Source organism: Magallana gigas, chromosome 9 (genome assembly GCF_963853765.1).
Source record: "Magallana gigas chromosome 9, xbMagGiga1.1, whole genome shotgun sequence".
NCBI classification, from domain to species: domain Eukaryota; kingdom Metazoa; phylum Mollusca; class Bivalvia; order Ostreida; family Ostreidae; genus Magallana; species Magallana gigas.
In genome coordinates, this window is record NC_088861.1 from 14,067,549 (window position 1) to 14,094,806 (window position 27,258).

The 27,258-nt window shown below is 31.9% G+C and overlaps 1 protein-coding gene and 1 long non-coding RNA gene across 4 annotated transcripts; both read left to right on the forward strand.

Annotated features, from left to right (window-relative positions):
* The first annotated feature begins 1,837 nt into the window (after positions 1-1,837).
* On the forward strand, positions 1,838-11,299 carry LOC117690640 (uncharacterized). Of its 2 annotated transcripts, XR_010709634.1 has the most exons (9): positions 1,838-1,973; positions 2,163-2,300; positions 2,438-2,563; positions 2,980-3,069; positions 3,213-3,302; positions 6,189-8,106; positions 8,266-8,327; positions 8,431-8,571; positions 10,053-11,299. It is a non-coding gene; the product is annotated as an uncharacterized lncRNA (long non-coding RNA). The 2 variants fall into 2 exon arrangements; XR_010709633.1 differs by having other exon boundaries at positions 6,189-8,327.
* Positions 11,300-17,036: 5,737 nt separating this feature from the next.
* Positions 17,037-24,592, forward strand: LOC105348173 (uncharacterized). 2 transcript variants are annotated; one of them, XM_066071589.1, is made up of 6 exons: positions 17,037-18,729; positions 18,889-18,950; positions 22,735-22,872; positions 22,996-23,121; positions 23,361-23,405; positions 23,575-24,592. In XM_066071589.1, the coding sequence occupies exons 1-6, from the start codon at positions 18,581-18,583 to the stop codon at positions 23,823-23,825; spliced, it is 771 nt and encodes a 256-aa protein (XP_065927661.1). In that variant the 5' UTR covers positions 17,037-18,580; the 3' UTR covers positions 23,826-24,592. The 2 variants fall into 2 exon arrangements, with proteins under 2 accessions (XP_065927661.1, XP_065927662.1); XM_066071590.1 differs by having other exon boundaries at positions 18,894-18,950.
* The last annotated feature ends 2,666 nt before the right edge of the window (positions 24,593-27,258 follow it).

Below are 27,258 nucleotides of genomic sequence, written 5' to 3' on the forward strand. Positions count from 1 at the left end.
ATGGCCGTGGCCATTTCTAAATTTAATAAGTATTCTTACAAAGATATATAAAGATATCGGAAAACATCAAGATTTTAAATTACAAATAATGAACTTTTTCTTAATAACATATTATATCTAAGCAAAACATTTTTGAAAATATAAGACGGATATGATATTTAATTTCTTGACCAACGAGCCTCCTTAACCAAGATTAACTGAATTTAAGTGATTGCAAGCTGATTTAAATATATCTTAAAAGTGATTTAATATATCTAATATTGAACATCGGCCCTGATACACGTGGTCCGGACTAGGTCTGACATCAGCTTGCCCTTGGGAATCTCTGTCCGTCGTGAAGGGCCTGTTTAGAGAGTTTCTCGAATTAATTTTTTTTTTCAGTGCAAGACCATTCACTTTCTACCAAAACACTGAATGGACCAAATCTCTTCAAAAGATTCTGCAAATCATGAAAAATTTTAGTTTAGAAATAAACAGCAATTTAAAAAGTTCTACGGGATATGAAGATAGTTGGTCACGTGATCAAATCCTGTAGAGCCCGAAGGGTTTCTCAGTGGATTTGATCATGTACCAACCAACTTCATATCCCGGTAAATTTTTTAAATTGCTGTTTATTTCTGAACAAGACGAAAAAAAGGACAAGAACACTATATCAATTTTTAATCTCTTACAAAGTTTAATTTTTCCCAGTGATGAGAGAGTGCATGTGGAGAATTTAAAATGTATGTGTGGTACCATATGTGATTTAACTGTATGTTTTTGTGTTCATGATGTTCATCTATTCCTAAATTATTGATTTCATGATTTGATAAAACATTGACTGTAGAAAACTTCAGGCATTTTGTTATTCAAATAATAATTTTCTAGGCTAAATCTGACTAACTGGCTGATATCCAACGTTAAAGCAATAGTCAATCCTTATATTAACTACATGTACCACATGATCACAAGGTGAATAAAATATGTATCTGAAATTTTACAACAATCGAAATGGTGTAGACCGGGAATTTTCAAAATGCATCGATAGCTTGCAATTTTTGTCTACCACTGAAATAAACGTTTTCCACTGTTTTCCGTTACAGGGATACCTTACACATGACATTTAAACAATCATCGTGTTGACCTAAGTTCAGCAACTATCGCATTATATCGTATTAGCCTCTCTCATCGACGATTTATAATAAATATTTAACATTTTAACAAATATATAACTATGTTTAAACATTTTGACATATACTGTGGAATCATTTAAATTCGTGGAGGCCAATTTTCGTGGATTGCCTGAATTTTACTGGTTCGTGGGGACGTAATTTCGTGTTCAATCTCATATCCAAAAAGGAAATATGACTTAATAATTCTAATTTAGTCATTCGTGGAGAATGTTATTTCGTGGACGAGAGGTACCCACGAATTCCACGAAAATTGAGCCACCACGAAATTTAATGATTCCACAGTATACTGCACAAGTTGAAAGGATTATGATATAATAATCAATCCTTATATTAACTACATGTACAACATAATGGTTTAATCTCATTACGTTTACATTTCCTTGTTTTATATTAATATGTTTATTGATGTGCAGAGTTTTCAACGGAAATCGAATTGAAAAATTATACTATTTCAAAGTCAACGAGGAAGACGGAAACGATTAAAACAATATTCCACATTCATTTTATTGCAAAATGCTGATAGTCGTCAACATATATCTTGTGTTTTTACATATTATTTATACTTATTCACAAGTGTGTCAAGGGTAAGTCTATATTATTGTACTTTATTGACCAAAACCTCTTTTTACTCTCGATATTATATTTTAAGACAAAACAAGATGCAAATATAAATAAAGATTACCATAAATATAACAGAAGAAAAATATTTTTGTTCATTTTCTGTGTGTTTTTTTTTTAGTCCAAATGGTCCGATGTGTTGTATTGGATATGTTTGGAACGAAACCCATAAAAAATGCACACGTTAGTATCTTTTGTTAATTTTCGTTTTCCTAACACCAAATTCATCAGATTAGTCTGTGCTATTTGGTAAAAGGAAAGGTTGCTGAAAGGCATTTTGCTGCCCTTCCAGGCCCCTCAGTCAGTATTCAGTTGTCTTAATGGCACAGCTAAATCCTGTAGTTATTACTAAATAAGATATTTTGTTAAAAGGTTGTATGGACGGGTTCCATGGAAAAGACTGTAGTGAACAATGCCCAGCTCCTACGTATGGAGTCAATTGTCAGTCCATATGTAATTGTAGTAATGACAAATGTCACCATGTATATGGATGCTTACGTTCATTATCAGGTAATTTGTGTTTTAGACTGTTGACTTTTGATTTAGATATTATGATTATCTATTTCCCCTATTCATTTTATCTATTACGCTTTCAAAGGATGATTTTTAAACATGTATCTAATATAAAAACTAATTTTACTCTGAAGAATGTGAGATCGGAAGAATAGGCTGGTATTGTGAAATACTGTGTCCATACCCAAATTACGGAAAAGAATGTCAGCTAAAATGCAATTGCAAGGAGGAACAGTGTGATCCAGCTGATGGATGTTCAAGTAAGGCAGTTTAAACATATATACCCCCTAAAGTAAAGATATCGTTATCTAGAAGATTTGAACACGTATCAACCAATTGCAAGTTCATAATCGTGTGACTTTTGAACTTATCATAACTATATAATTATTTCATTTATTTTGAAAATGTCGTCAGAAATAAAAACAGAACAGTGATATAACGTTTACAGAATTGCAAGTTCTGTCAACGTAATCTACGGGGCGTCATGAACATGATTTTTTACCCGTTAAAAAAAAATTCAAAAAGGTATCAACTTTATTTTCCTTTCAGGGGGTTCATAAATAGAGATATTTGCAAAATTAATGCATACCTTTTTATTATGTTAAATGTTGTCTTCATAACGACGATAACACAAATCAATACGTTATGCAAAATAATACTTTGTTTTTCTTTATAGATTTGACTAGCACACCAAGTACATCGTATCTGAAGGAAAATACTGGAATTTCACATTCAACTAATTCAACACATCTATTCAGAAAATATAGTAAAAATCTTACATCTCTGTTAAATTACTCTTGATAAATATACAATTGGAAATATTTTGATTGACGTTCATTAAACTATGATAAAAGCATTTTAAGAGTTATAACCTTGAGCGTTAAAAGAGTTCCAATTTTTTTTATCCAGAGAGTACCAAACTGATAATCAATACCAGTAAGAAGCCATCTTTTCGGATTTCTATGTCAACATACGTTTATCATCTAGTTGCAGGAAACAGTAAGATTTTTTATTTTATCAAAAAAAGTTTTGTTAAATCGCTATTCTGTGGTACTTTGTTTATACAGGGTGTATCATTATCAAATAAAGAATCACTTCACATTTATAGGCAAACTTTTAAACTTTCTTTAACGTCAATCTTTACTTTTTTATTAGGGCCCCACTCTGTGGGCGCCTTAAAGTAATCAGTCTGTCCGTTCGTCAGTTCATCCGAGATCTCTTGTCTGGAGCATATCTTCTTTTCCCTTGGCCCAAACTGGCTCATACTTTACCCACAGAGTGCCTTTGGGTAAAGGGTGTGCAGTGACAAACACACATCTGGCTTTTAAGCTCGTATTTGCAAAAAAAACCAACCAACAACACATCCGAATAACAAGCAAAAGTGGCTGCTATAGGACATGTGCTTGATACATTTATACTTTTTTTAAATTCATTGCCCCGAAATAAAAGTAGTTTCCACGGAAAAAAGTCGTCCCAACGAAATAAAGGTCATGGCCACGAAAAAAAAGCTCGTTCCCATCAAAAAAATTTTGTTTCCACTTTAATTTGTTCTAACAAAATGAGAAATGAATGGCTTTAAGAAGTGTTGGATTCTTTGAAATCAGTGAAAGTCCCTTTTTGTTTTACAAAATGCAGTGCCTCTATAAATACAATCATTTTATGTTTATTTTGAGGAATATTTATAAATTATATTTATAAATATATTAAAATTATATTTATAAATATATTATAATTATAAATATCATATCTTTTATATATACATGTATGTATGTATATATATATATATATATATATATATATATATATATATATATATATATATATATATATATATATATATATATATATATATAAAGGGTGTTAAGAAAGTTCGTTCTGGTTGTAAATTGACAAAAATAAATTGACAAAAGCAATATTTTTGTTTCAAATTCACACTGTTTATACTAGAGAATTTTATCTCAACATATCATCAGTTATCCTCCCCTATGTGCACTCTCTAGTGGTGTCATAGAGTGATGTAAACATTTATGTCTATTACGTCATCAAACAAAATGACGAGTTCGGTGAAAAAGCAGACGTCTTGCACAAGTGTCGATACTGTCAACGAACGAGCCCAGGCTTTGGCTTTATTAGATGCAGGATTAGGTGTGAAGGATGTGGCTAAACAACTGTGTAAAAGTGAGCGATGGGTAACAAAGTGGAGACGCAGGCGAGAGCAAAATAAACAGCTCACCGACCAACCGAGATCGGGCCGACCGTCGAAGATAGTAGGCGTAGTAAAAAGGAAAGTCGAGAACATAAAATACAAAAGAGGAAAATCAACAAGAAAATGCAGAAAGGAACTCAAGAACTCGGGCTTTAATGTGAGTCATGTGACTGTGTTTAATTATTTACGGAAAGTAAAAAAATGGAAGGCATTTAAGCGATCAAGAAATCAGCTTCTGACGAAAACACAACGACAAAAAAGATTGAAATTTGCTCGTGATCACAAACACTTGACAGCTGAAGACTGGGAGAACTACATCTTCAGTGACGAATCTTCAAAATATTTGTTTCATGTTCCGAACCGACAAGACGATGTTGTGTGGGGGTCCCAGTCGGATGAGGTACCCGACGTCAGCTGCGTCAAATCAAGCGCCAAAGTCATGATCTGGGGTGCAATGGGAGTAAACGGTTTGTCAAAGCTACACATTGTTCCATCCGGCAAAACTATAAATGCAAAATATTATGTGGATAAAATTCTTCAAAAAGAACTTAAACCTGCACTGAATCGACAAAAAAACACTGGTAGGATTGATGAACGAAAGTTGGTTCAATATCCAGGACACGCTACGTTTGTTCAAGATGGTACGACACCTCACACTGCCCTAGTAACACAGAATTGGTGTAAAGATAATTTACCAAACTTTATTTCGAAAGAAGAATGGCCGGGCAATTCCCCTGATCTAAACTGCATAGAAAATCTGTGGAGTATTCTGGACAGTGAGGCATACAAGGATCCGCGCCCGACATCCATGGACCAATTACGCCGCCGTCTTCAACGAGCATGGAGGGAGATACCTCAGAAACATTTGATTTCTTTAATTCATTCAATGCCAAACAGAATTAAAAATGTACTGAAAAACAAAGGTGGTCTATATGGTTATTAAAAATAAAAATTAAATTATTAAAAATAAAAAAACTAACAAACGAGTTGTTTATTAATGAATCTAGGCTAAAGTAAATCGCGGAACGAACTTTCTTAACACCCTTTATATATATATATATATATATATATATATATATATATATATATATATATATATATATATATATATATATATATATATATATATTTATATATATATATATATATATATATATATATATATATATATATATATATATATATATTATAAATGGTACATCAGACGTAGTTTTCGACAAATCCCTCCAATTGTCATATTATTTGAATATATACGATTCGTAGGAAAGATTTATTTTTCATGTCCATGATTTTGTGGAAATGACTTTTATTTCGTGACAGCGAATTAAATTCACGAGTTATATCAGCCACCGTGACCAGCCGAAGTTTCGGCAGCGATGATTTTATTTAAAGTAATTAAAATGTTGCTTCGAAATGCCCCAACGGTTGCTATTCAATCTTTTATAGCGTACCACAGAATATAAATTTAAAAAGTCATATTTCATAATAATTGATGGTTTTTTGTTTTTTGCTTCTTTTCAATGACTTTATTTCTGGCCGTGATCGCCATGTCATAAAGTTATTTAAAGAGTCACATTTATTGATTTCTTAATCATTTTGTCTACAAGTATACTTATATCCAATATCAATATCACCTTTCTTCTTCATTGTCATAATGATTTTATTATTTTAATCAACAGGTCTGTCAACACCCTCCAGTTCCAACGATGGTTCAGAGAACAGCTTTTGTAAGACATCTGGGTCTAATGCTTTGCTTTATCATGCTACAATCAGCTTAACAGTTGTCGCAGCTGTGTTTCTTATATCGTACCTTGGTTTAACTATTTATCAATGTATGATCAAAAGTTCTTTATCAAGTACGGTGCTATATTCTGAGGAAGTTTAGCTGACATGATACCTCTTTTATTATTGTATTTACTAAGAATAGAAAGCTATAGTTTATATAGTTGTAATTGTTTAATCATTGAAATAAAATGATTTGTGTAGAAATTTGAGGATACAACTTTGTTGATTAACAAATATGATACACATTTTTTAATGTTTTAATAAAACATCGCATTATAAGATAAACTATAGAGTAAAAATCAAAATGAATGTAAAATTCTAAGATGAAATAAATATTTAAGCAAAAAGCTGATAGATTAGATGACTATCCATCGATTGAACAAATTTGTCGTAAAGGAAATCTCAAAAAAGTTAAAAATTCACGGAGAATACACACGTATAGTATTTGCATCTATTAATTGCAGCATAGTGGGCAATAGGAAGTAAACAGAAACATAGGGATTTTGTTTTATTTCGATACACAATGTTCTATGTCTGCGATTTAAAGTTATATCTAGCAAGTAATTTTATTAGTAACGGTTATTGTTTACGAGTGTTTCAACTTTGACAGATCACTACTAGTTTTAAAATCTACTGATATTCCAAAATCTTGACTTTGTCTCTACCACTGCTGTTCTTAAACACCCTCATTATATGCCTTCTTTCTCCGCGTTTTAAAGGGTGGGGTGGGGGCTGTCACCTATATGCGAGGGCTTAGATAAAAACTAAAATCGAATGTTGTTTTAAATGCATGTGTTCTTATTTGTTTTACAATGTTAGGTTTTAGTGAGATTAATAAATGAAAACAATTTTGCAACCTCCTCCTGCTCCCCAAATCCACGCATGATGACGCGTGCAGTTCCAGTTATACCCGTGGTCTTCGTAAGGATTGTTTTGTCCACTTTAAGACATCCTTTTGAATGATAAGCCAATTGCAACGGATATATGCAAATTAAAAACAGAAAACGTGGATCCGCTCAATTAATTTAACAACGTAAAAAAGCTAACAGTCAAGAAGATTACAAAGTTAAAATAAACTATTGTTCCGATTCTAGATTGTTATAAGTCATTTTTATCGATAATAAATTAATGAACACTGAGATAGAAAATATTAATGCTTATTGGCAGAATCAGTCGAGCATTCTTAACAATTATATCATTTAAAACAAAATTACCTCATCTGCAAATACACTGGTATCAAAGCACAAGAAGTGAATCCATGATTTTAATATCGTTGTAGAGATGGTAAAATATTATTACTGAATTGTTTAGTTTTTTTATTCCCTAAATGAAGCCTATGTTTTTTTGGTGCATTTTATTAATCACTTTATTGAAGTTTACACGTTTTAAAAGATATACACCCTAACATATTGACCAGAGACTGTTTTGTAATTAGCAGAGAAAATTGAGACATAGCGGAGAAATGAGAGAAATTAATATATCTTGATTCTGAATTTGAGTTTCAGTTTCTGTATGTAAATTACGACTATTTCTCGGACACTGAGATTTACTTTGTTTGTATGCAGTATGTAGAGGCATTGTGTACGTTAAATTGAAATGGTCTGCTCTCTAAGTTGGGCATTGCAGAAAAAATGAACAATGCTTGTATGTATATTAAAAGGAAGATATCATAACAAAACTGTTACACTTTACGGAAATAATTTTATTGCTGCCATTCGCTGTAATGAAGTCCTCACATCTGCATGTGGTTATTATCAATATGATCTTCTTTTGCCAACACTGTATTCCCTCAGACACAAATCTATGTGACGGGTAAGTAATGTTTCCTTCTTCTAATGACTGATTTTTTTCCCTAGCAATTCGAATTTACTATGGTGTGCAAACTTAAAATTATATTAATGACTGGAAACACAAAATTATACTGTCAGTGTCACTGATTTATAATCATCCTTGTGATTTCAATTGACCAAGTGGTTTGAAATACGTTTGCTGTGACGGATATATTTGGAATGAAACACTAAATACATGCATAGGTTTGTATGTTTCAAATATTACATTGTAATAGTGAATCTTGGAATTAATTCTTATTCAAAAGGAAATTCACTTAAAACAATAATGAAATATTTGCATTTTAAGAATGTCTCGAAGGATTTTATGGAATGAACTGTAGTCATCGTTGCCCCGTTCCTACTTATGGTGGGAAATGTCAACTCTTATGCGAAAACTGTAGTGTTGACGTATGCCATCATGTTCATGGATGTCCTCATTCAGAAATTGGTAAATATAACGTCAATTTCTATGTATATTTTTTTCCCATTTCGATTGCTTAGCCATTCATATCAGACTGTTTACATTTGAAATCTATCCCGTCAATTATTAAGAAAAACAAAATGTTGCTTTGCACTGCGGTATGCAAGCTTTGACAACATAAGCAAACGAACAATTTCAATCATGACGATATAATATTTCATTTAATAAAAACTGTATTTATTTATAAAAAGTCACAAATCGTAATATAAAAGTATACTTTTACTCAGAACGAAAAAAAATCAACTGATGATAATGAAAAACCATCTATTGTGTGTTAAAGACCTACCACAGTATTGCTATTTTTCACTTCAAAAAAAGTAGGCCAATGGACCCAGAACGTTAAGAAAAATCACTAAAAATTTTACACTATGATTGAGATTTTCTCAATTGTGAAAATAGTACAAATTGCTAGACTCTTTTAAAAATGAAATACAGTTTATGAATGGCAGTGACACTAAACTGACACAAAACATTAAGTTTTCATTCACACTTTTTTTTATATTTCTAGTCCGAATTTTGTCTATTAGTTTTCAAATCCCTAACCATCATTTAACAAAAAACTGAATGATAATAATATTAAAACATTTATAGCATTTAAATGGTATATTGACCTCACTCTGCAGGCATAAAAGTTGTATGAGGTCAATGATCAAAATTTTGAGATATGGTGTCTTTTATCGTTTTTCAGCATTTTCGAATATTTGATTATTTAATTGGAAAAGTGGGATAAAACCAACAGAAAATATGCAAACTTATGTTGACTGACAAATAAAATCTTGATTTTGAATATAATAGTACTATCAAAAATATTTCAGTTAAACACAAAATCTGACAATTTTAGTTCGAATTTCCTCAGATTTGCTAAAAGTCCAACCATGTTTGAGTCTTATTTCAAGAAAAGGTGAAAATGTTGAATGGTTTGTCAATAAATAATTCATTTCATAAATACTCTTAGTGCTTGGAACAAATTTTACCCAGTACATTGAACTTTATAACAATCCGAATTTGAGAACTGAAACCATAAGTAAACAACGTTCTTAAAACCGTTTCTAACGCAACATTTAGTGTGGAAAGATAAAACGCACATTGGTATCTACAATTTGAAGTGAATAACAGTAAAAATTCACAAACCCAAGAAAATATAGGATGAATTGTATATTAACTAGGTAATGATATGAAAATCAAAACTGTTTAAAGGCTTTTATACATGGGAAATTAAACTAAAAAAGTTATGACTTGAACAAGGTTTCGTTCCACAAATAGTCAGAAGGAAATCCTTTCCAATTTCAGTTAAAGCTTATATATTCTCCTTTATAGCTCAATACAGTTGAGTGATATCTCTAAATAAAACTTTTCCTGATGCATCTATATATATATTTTTTGCGGTACAAATGACAAAGTGCGCTTTTCATAAAATATGTAATCAAAATATATTTTTTGACATTCAGGAATGCAGGTTACTACCAGCCACAGTAATACATCTATCGCCTCAACCCAGGTCAAAATTCATAAAGAAAATAGAGGACACTACATGCAAATCATAGTTGGTCTATTAATTCTAGCAGTGTTACTTTTTGTTATATATATATTACTTTTCAAGTATCAATACTAATGTTCAAGAAATGGGTTCTGTCCGGATAAGGGACCGTGCAATTGTGTAGATGCCTAAAACATTTATAAATATAATGTGTTTCATCATAAATTGGTGATAAAATATATTGTACATATAACTTATTATGAATAAATGTTAATGTATGTAGAGTCTGTAATGCGACTTGTGTTATTACTATAAACGAAAAACTGGTTCTTCATATTTGCAAATATTGTTCTTCTTTTTGCATTTGTTTGCATTTTTTGCAAATCTAGCCAATGGATCCAATGACTTTGGCATGAATCCATGTCATTATAATTGATGTTGTATTAAAAAACATACCTGGTTCCATCACATAATTTTTTCAAGTGAATGTACAGATGTGATAACAGCATTTGACAAAATAACACTTCTTGTATGTACATTTTTTCATTGTTATAAAAATATCAGTTTCAATATAAAAACCTTAAGTTATCAACATCAACAAATGTTCACCGATATCAAGCGTTTTTAACAGTGATGGAAGTGGGTGGACCCAATCTTTCTATCGGTATTCAAAATAATAAACAGTTTCAGCAAAAATACTTATGAAGAATCTCTCCAATTAAACTTACATTTATAATTTTATTGTATCTTATTATGATGCCTCTAAAATTGCAAAGTTGAACATTCAAAACCCAAAATGTTCTGTGATTATATGATGTGTGCGTGCTTAATATTAGCAGTAATATTATATAATCAACGTGTAACTTGAAACCGGATGACAAATACTGGAAATATATATACATTGTATACAAATTAAAGATATATACAAATTTAATACTTCTTCTGATCGTTAAATAACGACTTTTATTGGATACGAAAACAAAATGTACTATTTATATTAAGAACGGGGTATTTTATGGTGTTCAACTTGTCAAACGTAAATTTGATTAATTGGTCATTAAATCAAGATGAAAGAAAATGAAATAGTAGATTTTTGTTTCTATTTTACTATCATACAACTTTGTATAGAATGTTTAGAATCTAATAAGGACTATATTTTTCGAGAAATAATGGCGTAGGAAAATATCACGTTCCGCAATTCGAAATTGCTGTACATTAAGGAGTACGGAAGCCCATTTAGGACCTATCAAAAAATATTTTTGAATTTGATATAACGAATTCTTGAATTTGTTAAAACGAATTTAAATCGTTATAACGAATTGTTGAATCCGTTATAACGAATTAAATTTGTTATAAAAAATTTTAGGAATTCGTTATAACGAATTTAATCTGTTATAACAAATTCACTGAATGTGTTATTTCAAATTTCAAAATCTGTTTTTACAAATTAAATTTGAAATAACGAATTCTTGAATTCGTTATAACAAATTAAATTTGAAATAATGAATTCTTGAACTCGTTATTTCAAAGTTTTAATTCGTAATTTCGGTTTTTTAAACTCGGTTATAACATTTTTTCACCGAATTTGTGGTAACAAATTTTGTTTTTGGGAACAAATTAAACGGGGCGGACTTCATTTGTCCCATATCGGCGTACGACGAAATGCACCGATCAATTCATCGGCGTTAAACGGCGAAATGGAATTAAATGAAGTAAATGTAACCATGGTAACAGATGTAACAATTCCAAAAGACACCTTACTTTATCAGCTTTGCTAGAATTCCTACATAGATAGAAACAAAATATTTAAGAACTATATGTAACAATGCAGTTTCACCAAAATTACAGTATATACAGATTTGTTTCGACGGGTTTCTATGCAAAATTCCAAAAATTTGTTTAATTAATTCTATCAATCAATGAGCATGCTGATTTATTAATATATATTTGCATTTTTCATCTCATTACATTACCAAACCGTGAGATTACGCCGGACGTAAAAAAATACCGGTCTGGAATAAAATTGATTTAAGAATAAGGAATCATTCTTGGAGTATTACTAGTCTCAGGTGATTTTGGCCGGGACGAGTTCAAATCAAAAAAAGCTCGACGGGATTTATGATAGATATGACCACGCTCTGACCAAAATTATCAACTCATAATATTCAAAGTATGATTCCTTATTACTTTAATATTTATATTTATATAATTTCCAATTTCTGCACTTTAAAACAACATTCTAAACCACTGTTTTTTTAATGAATAACACATGCTATGTATTATAACGCAGCGCAGCCAAAACTGTTTTTCGGTTATGCTGTATGACACGCCCATTTTGTGTCGCTCGTTTTTTATGAAACTATTGGGCTGGGTTATCACAGTAAACACTTAAAAATACAAATATAATATTTTATATGATGTAGTTAGGCATTATAACCAGGATGTGCGTATGCGTGAACCAACTTTCCATCAGAACGATGTATAGAATAGGCTATTTTTTGGGAGTTGATTTTAATCAACTCTCCTACATGTATGCAGTTACTCAGACAAACTGAAAGTGAAACAGTGTTTGGACCTAAGTACAAATCAACATTGCTGACAACATTTAGTTCTAATCGATAAATTCGATGTAATGAGTTCTTAAGCATTGTTTTTCAAGGAAACCTATTTATAGATACCTTGTAAATCGTTAGATTTTAAATGGTACGAACAACTTAGATAATTTTTGAAGTCGTACATTTTATATATTCCTACGCCAGAGCTCGTTCAACCAGACGCTCGGCTGTTTCCGTAAATCTCCGACAAGCAGAGATTCTCTCTTGCTTGTCGGTTATTAACGGATACAGCTGAGAGACTGGTTGAACGAGACTAGAGTCCAAAATATGCTTGGATCCATACAATTTCTCATAACTATTCCGATTACTGATACGTAGTTTGATAGAATAGATCTTTGAATATTATACAACATGATTCATATTGGGTTTTCACGAAATTCCTGTGGAAGAATTCATATTATTAAAAATATGCGTAATTCAAATACGTATAGGAAAGTACTTGCCATGCAAAATAACATATCATTGATTTTAAAATAAATAATAATCGATAAAATCAACTCCCATCAGTTCTTCAGTACTTTGATTTTATATAGTACAACCAGGCATTATAACCAGGATGTACGCATGCGTGTACCGACTTTTCGGTAAACGTTTGGGAGGAAAGCTGTTTGGAGGAACTTCGAACTGATATTCGCGCAATTTAAAAACGTATAGGAACATTCGAAATTTACATTATAAATGTTCATTAAAAAAGATAGGAATGTTGTGTACATTAGATTGACACCAAAATGTTGTATAAATATTAGTATTTGAGAGAACAAAAAAAGCAATGTTACAGGAAAACAACAGGCACTTAGCATCGGAGGGGGAGGGGGGTGGAGTTGAGCAGGGGCAGGGGGACGAGCTAGACTACCCCCTTCAGCACACGTTTTTTCGCTGCAAACATTTTTCTTAATTAACATATAAAAGGTGAATTAACAAGGAGTCCCCCGCCCCTAATATTTTTGGGACCAGGTAAAAACTGAAATGAAAGGGAGGAAATAAACTGTAGAATTAAAGTTAAAGGTACGCCATTCCCCATACCCCCACGGATTAGGATTTTTAAAATTTTTAATAGCATAGTGTATGTATCACTAGGGTCAGTGTTCGTATCACCAGGGTCTGTATACCCATAACCTGGGTCAGTATTACGATTATCAGGATGTCTATATCTATTACCGGGGTCAGTGTACGTATCACCAGGGTCTGCGTGCCCATCATCTGGGTCTGCATACAAAAAGCCTGGGTCAGTGTTCGTATCACTAGGGTCAGTGTTCGTATCACCAGGGTCTGTATACCCATAACCTGGGTCAATATTACTGTACGATTATCAGGATGTCTATATCTATTACCAGGTTCAGTGTACGTATCACCAGGGTCTGTGTACCCATCACCAAGTCATTAGAACCCATCATCAGGGTCTTAATGCATTTCACCAAGGCCAGTGTTCTTATCACCAGATCTGCCCATTACCAGGGTTTCAAAAGCTATATTGTAATAGGTATTGAGACCCAGTTGATGGGTATACTGGCTCTGGTTACGCGTATACATGTACACACTCTTGTAATTGGGTACACTAACCTTGGTTATAGGTAAACTTACCCTGGTGATGGTTATACTGATTCTGGATATGGGTATACAGACGCTAGTGATGTGCACTCTGGCCCTATTAATACTAGTATACAGACCCCGGTGATAGGCATATAGACCCTGGTGAAACGTACACTGACCCTGGTGATAGGCATTGAGACCCTGGTGATGATACGTGGATTTCTGGCTATGCGTAATCAGACCCTGGTGATGAGCATAAAGACACATTGACCCTCGGGATAAGTATTGAGACTCTGGTGTCCTGGTGATGGGTATACTGAATCTGGTTATGCGTATACATACCCTGTTGATACGTACACCGACTCTGGTAGTACTTACTCTGACCCTGGTAATATGTACTCTGACCCTGGTGATGGGTATACAGACCCTGGTGATGGACACACAGACCTTGGTGAGGGGTTAGAGCTAATTATGTTATGGATAGAGCTACATGGGGTCGGTGTTCTAACCACCCCTACCCCTCCCCAAGCCCCCCCCCCCCTGAAAAAAAAGAAAAACAAAATAAATTATCCCTCTCCTCCTAACCTTGAATTTTTTATACTGAATTTAAGCGTAGGTGTTTATAGAACCTGGTGAATGGTATATTGTATGAGATACAGTAATGGTTTATATATAAACCCAATTCTTTTTTACTGGTATATGTAAGGAAACAGTGATATTTTGTTCAGGGAGGTGGCATCGTAAACAAGTGAAAAGAGGGGGGTGGGATGGGAGAAACACCAAACAATTCTTGACATGCGAAAAAAAGAAGTCTTTGAAAAATTCGAAAATCGTACACCGTGGGGGTAGCTATAAAAATACTAAGTTTACCTCAAACTTAAATTTCACTGTTTATTTCCTCCCAGTCACTTTCAATTTTTTACATGCTCCGAAAATGTTAGGAAAGGGGGGCAACTGCATTGGGACAGGCCTCTCCCTGCCATCCCTACCAACCCACTCGTTTGAAGCTACGTGTCTATTGTTTCCTGTAACATTTTAGTGTAAACCAAAGGTACATAACATTCCTATTATTTTTACTGACTATATGATATAAAAGTCGCGGTTTTTTGTTTTTTGTTTTGTTTTTTGGCACCTATCATCAGTTCGAAGTTTCTCAAAGAAGTTATCGAATTCCCTCCCAAACGTTTACCAATCCCGATGGAAAGTTGGTTCACACATGCGCACATCCTGGTTATAATGCCTGGCTATGTCATATAAAATATCATATTTATATTTTTCAAGTGTCCTTTACTGCTTTACTGTGATAACATTACAAATCAATTTTGAAACCCATGGCCCAATTATTTCATAAAAAATGAGCGACACAAAATAAGCGTGTCCTACAGCATAACCGAAAAACGGTATTTGCTGCAATAATACATAACATGTGCTATGCATGAAAAAAAAAACCCAGTGGTTTTGAAATGTTTGTTTAAAGTGTAGAAATTGGAAATAATATAATTTAAAGCAAAAAGGCATCATTCTTTGAATATTATGAGGTAATAATTTCGGTCGGAGCGTGCATATCAAATCTATCATAACTCCCTTCAAGCTTTATTGGATTTGAACACGCTCCGACCAAAATAAATATGAATAATGAGCATAAATCTGCCCATGCAAGTGTTTAAAGATATCCTATTCATCGGTAAAAGGTGATAAGAATAGCAAATTTTAAAATCGTTTAAAAAGAAATCTGACTGTAATAAAATAATTACGAATACAACTTTCTAAATTTACAATACTTAAAATAACTAGATACGTCAAAACGTCAGACCTATATCAATCATTTTTGCTGTAAAATATATATAATTAAATTTGTATAGCTTTGTAAGGAAATTCCCCTAGTGTTGACCTCGTGACGTCACTGAAGCCTCGTTATCGCCTAAGAGGTAAACATAAGCACTTTGAGGAGGCGCAACTCCATTTTTTTGCATCGATTTCGATGCGGTTTTTGCATTAAATTCTGGTAAATGAATTCTATGACATAAGTTCGACATTGGCTGGGCTGCATGTACCCTTTTATAAATCAGCATGCTCAATAATCAATAGCATTGACTTAACAATTTTTTGGAATTTTGCGCAGAAACCCGTATATCTGTATATCCTGCACAATATTTTTGGTGAAAATGCGTTGCTACATATATAGCAGTTCTTGAATATTTTGTTTCTATCTATGTAGGAAATCTAGCAAAGCCAATAAAGTAAGGTGTCTTTTGGAATTGTTACATCTGTTACCATGGTTACAGCAACAGCTGTGACAATATGTTCCTCCACTTTTGTTCTTACGCCAGTTTACTTCATTTACCATTTCGCCGTTTCGTCGTACGCCGATATGGGACAAATGAAGTCCGCCCCGTTTATTTTGTTCCCGAAAACATGAAATTTGTTATTACAAATTGGGTGAAAATATGTTATAACCGAGTTTAAAAAACCGAAATTACGAATTAAAACTTTGAAATAACGAATTCAAGAATTCGTTATTTCAAATTTAATTTGTTATAACGAATTCAAGAATTCGTTATTTCAAATTTAATTTGTAAAAACAGATTTTGAAATTTGAAATAGCAAATTCAGTGAATTTGTTATAACAGATTAAATTCGTTATAACGAATTCCTAAAATTTGTTATAACAAATTTAATTCGTTATAACGGATTCAACAATTCGTTATAACGATTTAAATTCGTTTTTACAAATTCAAGAATTCGTTATATCAAATTCAAAAATATTTTTTGATAGGTCCTAAATGGGCTTCCGTAAAGGAGTCTGTTTTAGCACTTTTAAAACAATCACATTGATGTTGGATTTGTTAACGTATGTGAACTAATAAGAGGATAATTGGGTTTTAGAATATGTGTTTATTATATGATTTGCCAATCAAATTTATTTACATGCTTACAAGCTTTATAAAGCACCCATTCTATACATTGATTTGTGTGAAAAAATCAATAAATTTAGTTTTTCTCTCTTATTACTTGGTCAATATTTTAACTATCCTGTCAATTTATATCTTTATATAAAGTCTTCACTATACGTAAACATTAGAAATATTTTGATATTGGAAGCATAGAAAAAATATCTTCAAAGTTTAAGAAAATTAGAAGAAATACGGGCTAACCAATATAAATTTTAGTTTGACTATTTATTTAAATTAAGTAGTGTAAGCTGATAGATATTCTGATATTCTATCATTTCATTGAAGAATAGAATATTAATGTCTTAAACAAATGTCTACATAACTGCAAAGAACTACATTGGATTTTATCATTCTTTAAGGTGAGGAAAAGGGTAGTGACCTTGATCAGCAAAAACAAGGAGGTCAAATTTGATTAAGATAATTGAATCATTATATACAGGTTATACGACCTGTTTCACTGTGTCAACATTTCATGAGTTTCTTATCATAAGAAGTATGTTTGAAAACGAGAAGACTCCTTCCTCAAGTTGTTTAGTTTTTCTACCACAATTGGGTATAAAAGATCGTAATAATAATATTAAAAATGCGAGACATAAAGGCTCTTCCTACTCGTTATTCCTTGCATTTAATGAATGCAAGTGACGAAGACGGTAATTGTTTTGAAGCCTTTTTAACTGTCCCGATTCATGCAACATCGATAATAAACATGCCCACACTGCTAAACTGATAACCGAAGAAAAAAAAATGGAGACACCATAAGACCATCAATCCAAACTTTTTTGATATACAGGCACCGCCAACATGTGCCAAACAGTTTGCGATATGTACCCTATACAAGCTCTTGTGTCATCATAAAACCATAATATAACATCCAAAATAGAAATACAAAACTCCTTACACTTAGTCTTAATGAGCACAAACTGGTGTACAGTGCTTAATTGTGTTTGAATATGAGTTTGTGGTCGGAGATTTGCGGAAATGGTCAAATCATTATATCTTTTTAGAAAACAAAATGTCACATCAATAGTAAGGTTCAAGATGCGTATGATTTTTTTCGCTAGCAATCGTTGTAAAAACGCTGTTTCAAACCATGACCCAAAACGTCATTTACTGTTTTGTGGATTATCGTAAATGAGGATGGTACAGCATTTTAAATCACTTTTTTTCTTTCCTAAAAAAGGGCATGATTTACAATATTATTTTTGTTATGTTTTTGTGTTTTTTTCTGGGAGTTTTTATTGTATATTTCTTTGTTTGTTTGTTTGAGATTTATTTCAATTGTTATATGTTAAGGTGATTGTTTATACTCAAATAAACTATGGACACCAATTGATTTTATTTCCTTGTTTGGTTACAAATTTAGCAGTGTATTATTTCAAAAGGGAACAAAATTGAAAAACATGTACAATTTCAAAGATGTAACTAAAATCAGCTATGAAGGCGGAAACATTGTCAGAATAAATTATTCAGTTGCAGACATGATCAGAGTTAACAACATATTATTTGTGATCCTACATGCCATTGATACATGTTCACAATTATGTGAAGGGTAAGTTTATTTCATAATACCAACGAAATGTTAGACTTGCTCGTAAAATCATCAACATATTAATGATTCAGATAATCTAAATACCAGTGCTGGCTTTTTTAAAAAAATTAGATTGACTTGTTCTTTACAAGTAATTCATTTTTGCTGTTCTTTTTGAAGACCAGGTGGTTGGAAATGCTGTTCTGGATTCTTTTGGAACATCGCCCATAACAAATGCATTCGTTAGTATTTAAAAAAAGTTTGATTTTCTTTCTTATTTATACTATTATATTTAAGGTCTTCCGTTTCCAACGGAAGACCTTATTGTTATTGCTTTGTTTCTTTTTCCCTTTTATTATTTTTTTTTTTTCTTACGCTTTTTTGTACAAGCGATTTTTTTAAAATGACTTGACCGATTTTCGTGAAAATTTCAGATCTTGTAGATATTGATAAAAGCCTTATATATAATTTTTTATTTTAATGACGTCATTTCCGTTCGGGAGATATTGACGTTTTAGTGATTTTTAGAGGGTCATTTTGTCCTGCTATCTCCTCCTAAACGAAAAAAGATATTGAATTTAAATTTTCAGGGATTGTAGACAAAAGATTGTAGATGTGTTTAAAGGCATTTGTGGTTGTCTGGCTTCAAAGGCGTCGAAGCTCGCCTCGACCCGAAAATCGAGTTTAAAAAAACGACGTAATTTTTAATGGTTTTGGTTCTTTATCTCCTTTCCTGAAAATATTTTACCATAACATATAGAGCAAATAAAATTTATATTTACAGGATCTTCCGTTTGATAACAAGAAAAAGGGGCTGGTCCCTTAAATAAGGGGCCAAAAGGGCTCTAAAGTCTTTCTCCCATAGCACTTTACTGAGAAATATTTTGTAATATGTTTAAGAAGCAAAAATGTTCATCTTTCACTAATAAAACTATACATTATGAAAATTTTATTATGCGTTACGTAATTAGGGGTTTTAAGGGGCCAAAAGTCCAAAATTTCGATCGAATATATCTCAAAAAGGACAAATATTTTAAAAAGCAATATAGAATAAAAGATGTTTAGAATGATGTTTTAAACAATATTCAATGATAAAAGTTTCGTTATCTGGCCCCAATAAGGAGATTAGGGGTCGGCCCCTTAGATATCATATCCCAGATAGCTCAAAAACGGCAAAGAATTTCTAAACACTTGTTGTACAAAATATGTTAAATATCAAAAGAACTTTCGTATGATGCCAAGAAAAAGGGGCTGGCCCTTCAATTTAGGGACCAAAAGGGCTCTAAAGTCTGTCTTCCATAGCACTTTACTGAGAAATATTTTGTCATATGTTTAAGAAGCAAAAATGTTCATTTTTTACTAATTAAACTATACATTATAAAAATTTTATTATGCGTTACGTAATTAGGGGTTTTAAGGGGCCAAAAGTCCAAAATTTCGATCGAATATACCTCAAAAAGGACAAATATTTTAAAAAGCAATATAGAATAAAAGATGTTTAGAATGATGTTTTAAACAATATTCAATCATAAAAGTTTCGTTATCTGGCCACAATAAGGAGATTAGGGGTCGGCCCCTTAGATATCATATCCCAGATAGCTCAAAAACGGCAAAGAATTTCTAAACACTTGTTGTACAAAATATGTTTAATATCAAAAGAACTTTCGTATGATGCCAAGAAAAAGGGGCTGGTCCTTCAATTTAGGGACCAAAAGGGCGCTAAAGTCTGTCTTCCATAGCACTTTACTGAAAAATGTTTTGTTATATGTTTAGGAAGCAAAAATGTTCATCTCACATTTATTTAACAACATATTATAATTATTTTATCATGTGTTCCGTATTAAGGGGTTTTAATGGGTTTTAAGGGGCCAGAAGTACCAAACTTTGATAACATACCTCAAACAGAACAAATATTTTGAAAAACATTATTTTGAAAGTCAATATAGAATAAAATGCTGAGAATGATGTTCCTAATAAAATTCAACCATCAATTTTTTTGTTGTTGCCCAAATAAGGAGATAAAGGGTCAAATATCAAAGTCAAGGTCATATAACCTTCAAAAAATCGCACGGAAGACCTCCTCGTTGCTCGCAACGAGATCGTATCTAGTTCCCTATTATTTTTATTCTTTTTTTTTCTTCCCATTTTTGTGCACGCGATTTCTCAGAAACGGCTCAACCGATCTCCATCAAATTTTCAGATGTGATAGATAGTGGTCTGAAGTTGATAGCAAATTTTTTGCACTGATGACGTCACATCCGTTTTGGAGATATTGAGATTTTTCTATTTTTTATATAGGTATTTTGTCTGCGGCCGTTCTCCTAAACTATAAGAGATTTTGAGCTCAAATTTCTACGGTTGGTAAACGAAAGATTGAAGTTTTGCATGATTGTTGTTTTGTATGTTTAGCACTACTGGCGCCAAAGCTCGCTATGGCTCGAAAATTGACATTAAAAAAGCGTCGTAATTTTTTGTGCTTTTCTCTCTTTATCTCTTTTCTGGAAAATATTTTGTTAAAACATGTAATGTAAAAAAAGTTTATATTTACAAGACCTTTCTGCTGATATCAGGAAAAAGGGGCTGGCCCCTCCAATAAGGGACCTAAAGGGCTCTAAAGTCTTTTACCCATAACTCTTTACCAAGGGATATTTTGTAATAAATTATAGAAGCAAATATGTTTATCTTACAAATATGAAGCCAAGCAGTGTAACGATTTTCTCATATGTTACGTAATTAGGGGTTTTTAGGGGGTCAGAAGTCCAAAACTTAGACCACCTATATCTCAAAACGGAAAAATATTTTGAAATGCAGTATAAAAGAAAAGATGCTCAAAATGATGTACTTAACACCATGCAACCTAAAAAATTAGGTTCAGCGGCCCCAATAAGGAGATAAGGGACCGGCCCCTCAAACATTCTTTCTCAGATATCTCAAGAATGGTAACGAATTTCTGAACACTTGTTGAACAAAATGTCTTTATAATCAAATGACCTTTCATTTGATACCAAGAAAAAGGGGCTGGCCCCTAATATTAGGGACGTAGAGGGCTCTAAAGTCTTTTTACTATAGTTCTTTACTGAGGGATATTTTGTAATAAATTATAGAAGCAAATATGTTTATCTTACAGTTATAAAGCCCAGCAGTATAACGATTTTCTCATGTGTTACGTAATTAAGGATTTTTAGGGGTCAAAAGTCCAAAACTTTGCTCACCTATATCTCAAAAAGAAAAAATATTTTGAAATGCAGTATAAAAGAAAAGATGCTCAAAATGATGTCCTTAACAACATGCAGCCTAAAAAATTTGGTTCAGCAGCCCCAATAAGGAAATAAGGGACCGGCCCCTAAAATATTCTTTCTGAGATATCTCAAGAATGGTAACGGATTTCTGAACACTTGTTGAACAAAATGTCTTTAGAATCAAATGACCTTTCATTTGATACCATGAAAAAGGGGCTGGCCCCTAATATTAGGGACCTAGAGGGCTCTAAAGTCTTTTTCCTATAGTTCTTTACCGAGGGGTATTTCGTGATAGATTATAGAAGCAAATATATTTATCTAACAGTTATGTAGCTTAACATTATAATGATTTTTCTCATGTGTTACGTAATTAAGGATTTTTAGGGGCAAAAGTCCAAAAATTTGATAACCTATATCTCAAAAAGAAAAAATATTTTGAAATGCAGTATAAAAGAAAAGATGCTCAAAATAATGTACCTAATAACATGCAACCTTACAATTTTTGTTCAGCGGCCCCAATAAGGAGATAAGGTCCGGCCCCTAAAATATTCTTTCTGAAATATCTCAAGAACGGTGACGAATTTCTAAACACCTGAAACAAAATAGTATCAGGCACTTAAAATGAAGATCCTCTTTTCCTGTTTTAAATCATGTATAGCTGTTAAATAGCAAAATCAAGATCGAACATAAATCTCAATTTCTAAAATCAGACGGAAGACCTCCTCGTTGCTTGCAACGAGATCGTGTCTAGTTATAATTATATTTCTAAAAGGTATTGTATTCAAAGCTTGCAGTGATGGATTTTATGGTGATGGCTGTAGTCAAAAATGTCCATTTCCTACGTATGGAGTCGGCTGTCTGTCCGAGTGTTACTGCAGTAATGATAGCTGTCACTTTGTGTTTGGTTGTAAACGTTCAGTTACAGGTCATTGAATTTAGTATTTATAATCAATTATCAATTTATTCGTTTTATCTACAATATCTTTTAAAACTTTTATTTTTAACACCAATCATATTTAATCATACTTTCATACATTGTACTTTTAAGATTGTTCGACTGGAAAAACAGGCTCATATTGTGAATTATTTTGTCTATATCCAAGTTACGGTAAAGAATGTCAGCTAGAATGCCAATGCAAGAAGGCTTTATGTGATCCTGTAAATGGATGTAAAAGTAAGATAGTGTATATTAAATATGTAAAACATAAAATACATAAAGCGATACACGAAAATAAACTATAGACGATCGAGTATCAGCTAAGTTTGTATTCTTGTTAACTGTTTAACTAACCGTTGTATTTCAATGTACAAGAAAGTCAGGCTGTAAACTCGCAAAGATACGTTCTCAAAATGCATTGACAGTTCGTTATTATCATTTTATATTCTAGCTGTGTGATATATTTTTCATTATAGATTTAACAGACATAACAATATCACCACACTTGAAGAAACATATAGGTATTTCACATTCACCGTTTCCATTTAAAATATTATAGTAAAAACATGAGATCCATTTCAGTTGTTTCTTAGCAGAAATATAATTTTTAAAAAATATGCTGCGTGTTTCTTCATTAATTTCTTTTTTAATCTTTTTTAATCATGTTTAATATGTTCTCCTTTTATCTAGAGAGTACCATATTTACTAGTATAGCCAGTAAGAAGGAAGCCTTTCAAACAAGTCTTACAAAACCACCCACTTCCAACAATGGTTCAAACAACAGCTCATGTACGAAAGCTCCTGATGGGTCAATTACTTTGCTTTATTATATTACAGTCAGCTTAATAGTTATTGCAGCAGTGTTTCTTATATCGTACCTTGGTTTAACAATTCATCATTGTATGTTCAGAAGCCATTCAACTAATAGGTCGTCTTATTGATAAGTCGTCTAGCTGACACAACATTTCATTTGCTTTTGTATCATTCAGAAAATCACATTCTAGTTTTAAAATATTTCAACTTTAAAAACGTTAAAAACAAAGATATATATAATTTTCTATTGTATTATTATCAAAAGAGCCATTAAAATTGCAAAATATAAACATTGCTCATACAAATTTCACCATAAAATACAATTTAGAATTTTGGGGAAAAGAGATAGCTTTTTAGAAATAATTATCGAAAGTTAGATTGTTCGGTCATTTTAAATTTCTTCTTAATTGTTTCCTCACAAATTAAATGTTTCTATTTGTGAACTATTGTGAACTCTTGGCGCATTGTCGGCAATTGGCCATAGTATGAGAGACGTTGCCATTCGTACAGCCAGTCCTGGGCTGTGTGGATTTCAAATAATGCCGTACAGAAAAGTCCAAGTCTGTTGGAAAAGAAATTAAGGATATATGTGTATACACCGAAGAGAGTCGTCAAATCAAGAAACCAAAGATTAAATGAAAGACTAGAAACGCAGTTTAAACCTTGTTTTTAATATGACTAATGGTTCTGTCATATATTTCTATCTGTATGTACACATTTTAACAATACAAGGCTCGTAAAGATGAAACAGGCAGCTATATTCGTTCTACATGTATATATAGTGATTGGGAACATATTTTGTTTTAAGGATTACAATGCAACCACCACTATTGAAATACACCCACTATTGAAGTTTATTGTGGAGGTCGTTATATATATATAGATAGATAGATAGATAGATAGATATATAGATGTATATATATATATATATATATATATGTGTGTGTGTGTGTGTGTGTGTGTGTGTGTGTCGTCTACTGTTTTCACCGAGTGGTTGCAACACAGCTATAATTATATTCCATTTTAATTTGTATGTATTTTGGATAAGATATTTCCCTTTGATGTTTAAAAATTATGATTAATGATTCCTTATTTCATTTATTTTACTACATATATGACAAATAAGTTTTTATCAAATAAAGAATATTGTTTATTGGTCATTTTTATTGAAATAATTTTGTGTGATTTCTGAGTAAATTAATTGTTTAATTTTTACTTTTTGGACTTCATGAATCAGTATAGACCTGCAACTATGCAAAGGATGCACATGGTTTACCTGTGTCAACAGAAAAACTTCAAGTACCCATTTTGCACACTCCATTGCAGTTTGATATTTACAAAATTTTAGAAACTATAAATGTAATAGACTAAGATATTGGTAACTGTAGTAGAAAGATGACATGTTACCTCTCCTTGTTAACGTTTTGCATGATAGTGGAAAAATACACTACGTAAGATACATATCTTCAATCAAGAAAACATACGATTTTAAATAAGTTGTGGTAAATACCTAATCAATATAAGTGATTTGTTTCTATTATTATCAGTAGGCACAAGAAAGAAGTTTAAAAACACTTCGCAAAATACCATTCAAAAATCGAATGACCCACAAATCGCGAAAAAGACTATTTAATAAAACGACAGTTCATGGTTTTGTCTCATTTGATGATATTGCTGGTCGTTAATGACATCATATATATCTGCGTGTGAACATATGCTAACAATTGTGTTCTTTAGTTGAATTCACAAGTTCGGTGACGCTGTAGCTGGGTGTTTTCTTCCACAAACTGAATATATTTGTCATTGTCTTTTTTAAAATTGTGTTGATTTGATTCACAGAACATGAAATATAAATTTGTTATATTTAACATCTGAATGTTTGCCGGCATCTTTGCACATTCTATCTGTGGGACATGCTATACATGTTCAAACACTTTTTAAAAAAAACTTACACTTACTGTCTAGTTTGTCTATCAGACCAAATCGTCAAATACTGATTTTATTTTCGGAAAAAGGTATTTAATGTATTGTTTTGATTAAAATAAAGAATCCCAGGAAAAGCCGGTTTCTCATGTACCGCCCAAAAATCTTGATAAAACGATTAAAAATTCAAAAATATACTATATGTACTGGTCTTTTTTTAAATTTGCAATTATCTTTGTTATTGAGTGTTTCAAAATGAATAGTTAAGACAAGCAAACGTTTATCAACAACACTTTCCTCACGGAGTGCAGCGTTTTTGCTGTATCTGCGCATTCAGAATTGTTTTTGTTAATCTCAACAACATGGCCATTTGATGCAATTTTGAACAACTTGTGACAAAGAGTCCTGTTGAAAACTTTTATTTTGACCAATACTTAAGAATTTTGTTTATGTTCTATAAAAAATCAAATACCAAAGAGTATAAGTAATGGATGGCTGTATCAAATTAAGAAAGAAGGAAAGATCATGCCAGGAACACTACAGGAACAATCATTTTTAGTCCTCAATATTCAATTATTGTGAACCAGTAGTGAGATCTTTCTGACAAAAGGCAGTGTTATTTCGTATTGTTTTCATATTAGTCAATGGTAAGCCACCTTTTAATCCTATTTAACAGTCTGCTTACACATAAACTATAATTGATAACATAAAATTGTTTTAAAATATAGTGTATGTTAAGATAAGACAAATAAATGGCATACTCTCTCTTTGCTTTAACATATGATATTCAAATGGAAATACTAATTCGCAGTTCCTAAAATAAAAAGCACTAAAAAAGTCAACATACAGGAGGAATTTAAGTTTTTTACATTTTTTAAAAATATTATCAGAAAAAAATTCTATTTCTAATCAAAGTTGAAGGAACAAAACAGTTATAGTTAATTCCTGTATATAAAAGGATTGATAATTTTGTTTAATACCAAGAATTTATTATCTTACGGCATGGTATTTTCAATATAGATATTTATCATATTTAAGATAGTGTGACAAAATAATTCATCATTGAAAATTATTACATAGACTATGAATCAATATTACATTTTCGTTCATACATTAACACAAACCACGCAATAAATCTAAAGAACCTTACTAAATAGATTTCCTTATGTTTGTTCTTTTCAGGAAATTTGACAAGTGACTGAAAATCAATAACTAAGTTCATTTATAGACGGAACGGTGGTGTCTACCATTTAAGACTACTGCCAATGCCCGAACTTCGCTGTTGTCAATAGAGACCAGGGACTGCAACGCTAACACTTTCGAACGATTCTCGGCAAGGGTAAATTTATCAAGCGACTTATTGCAAGAATTTGAAGAAAAAAAATTGCTATTTCCGTATGTAAATACAATTACTGTATATACAAGTAAAAGTCAAAAGAGCAAGTGAGGGATGTTAACAAATTTTTAAATCCACGTTTTGAGTCATTTGTGCGACAAGGCAGATGAGACTGTTCCTCTTGTGTCAAAAAAATATTTCCGATTGTTGTGAAATTCCGCAAATCCTGGCATAATCTCGATTGTAACGTGATTTTTTATACTTACCTGAAGTTCCTGATTAGGTATTTGAGACTTCATTGT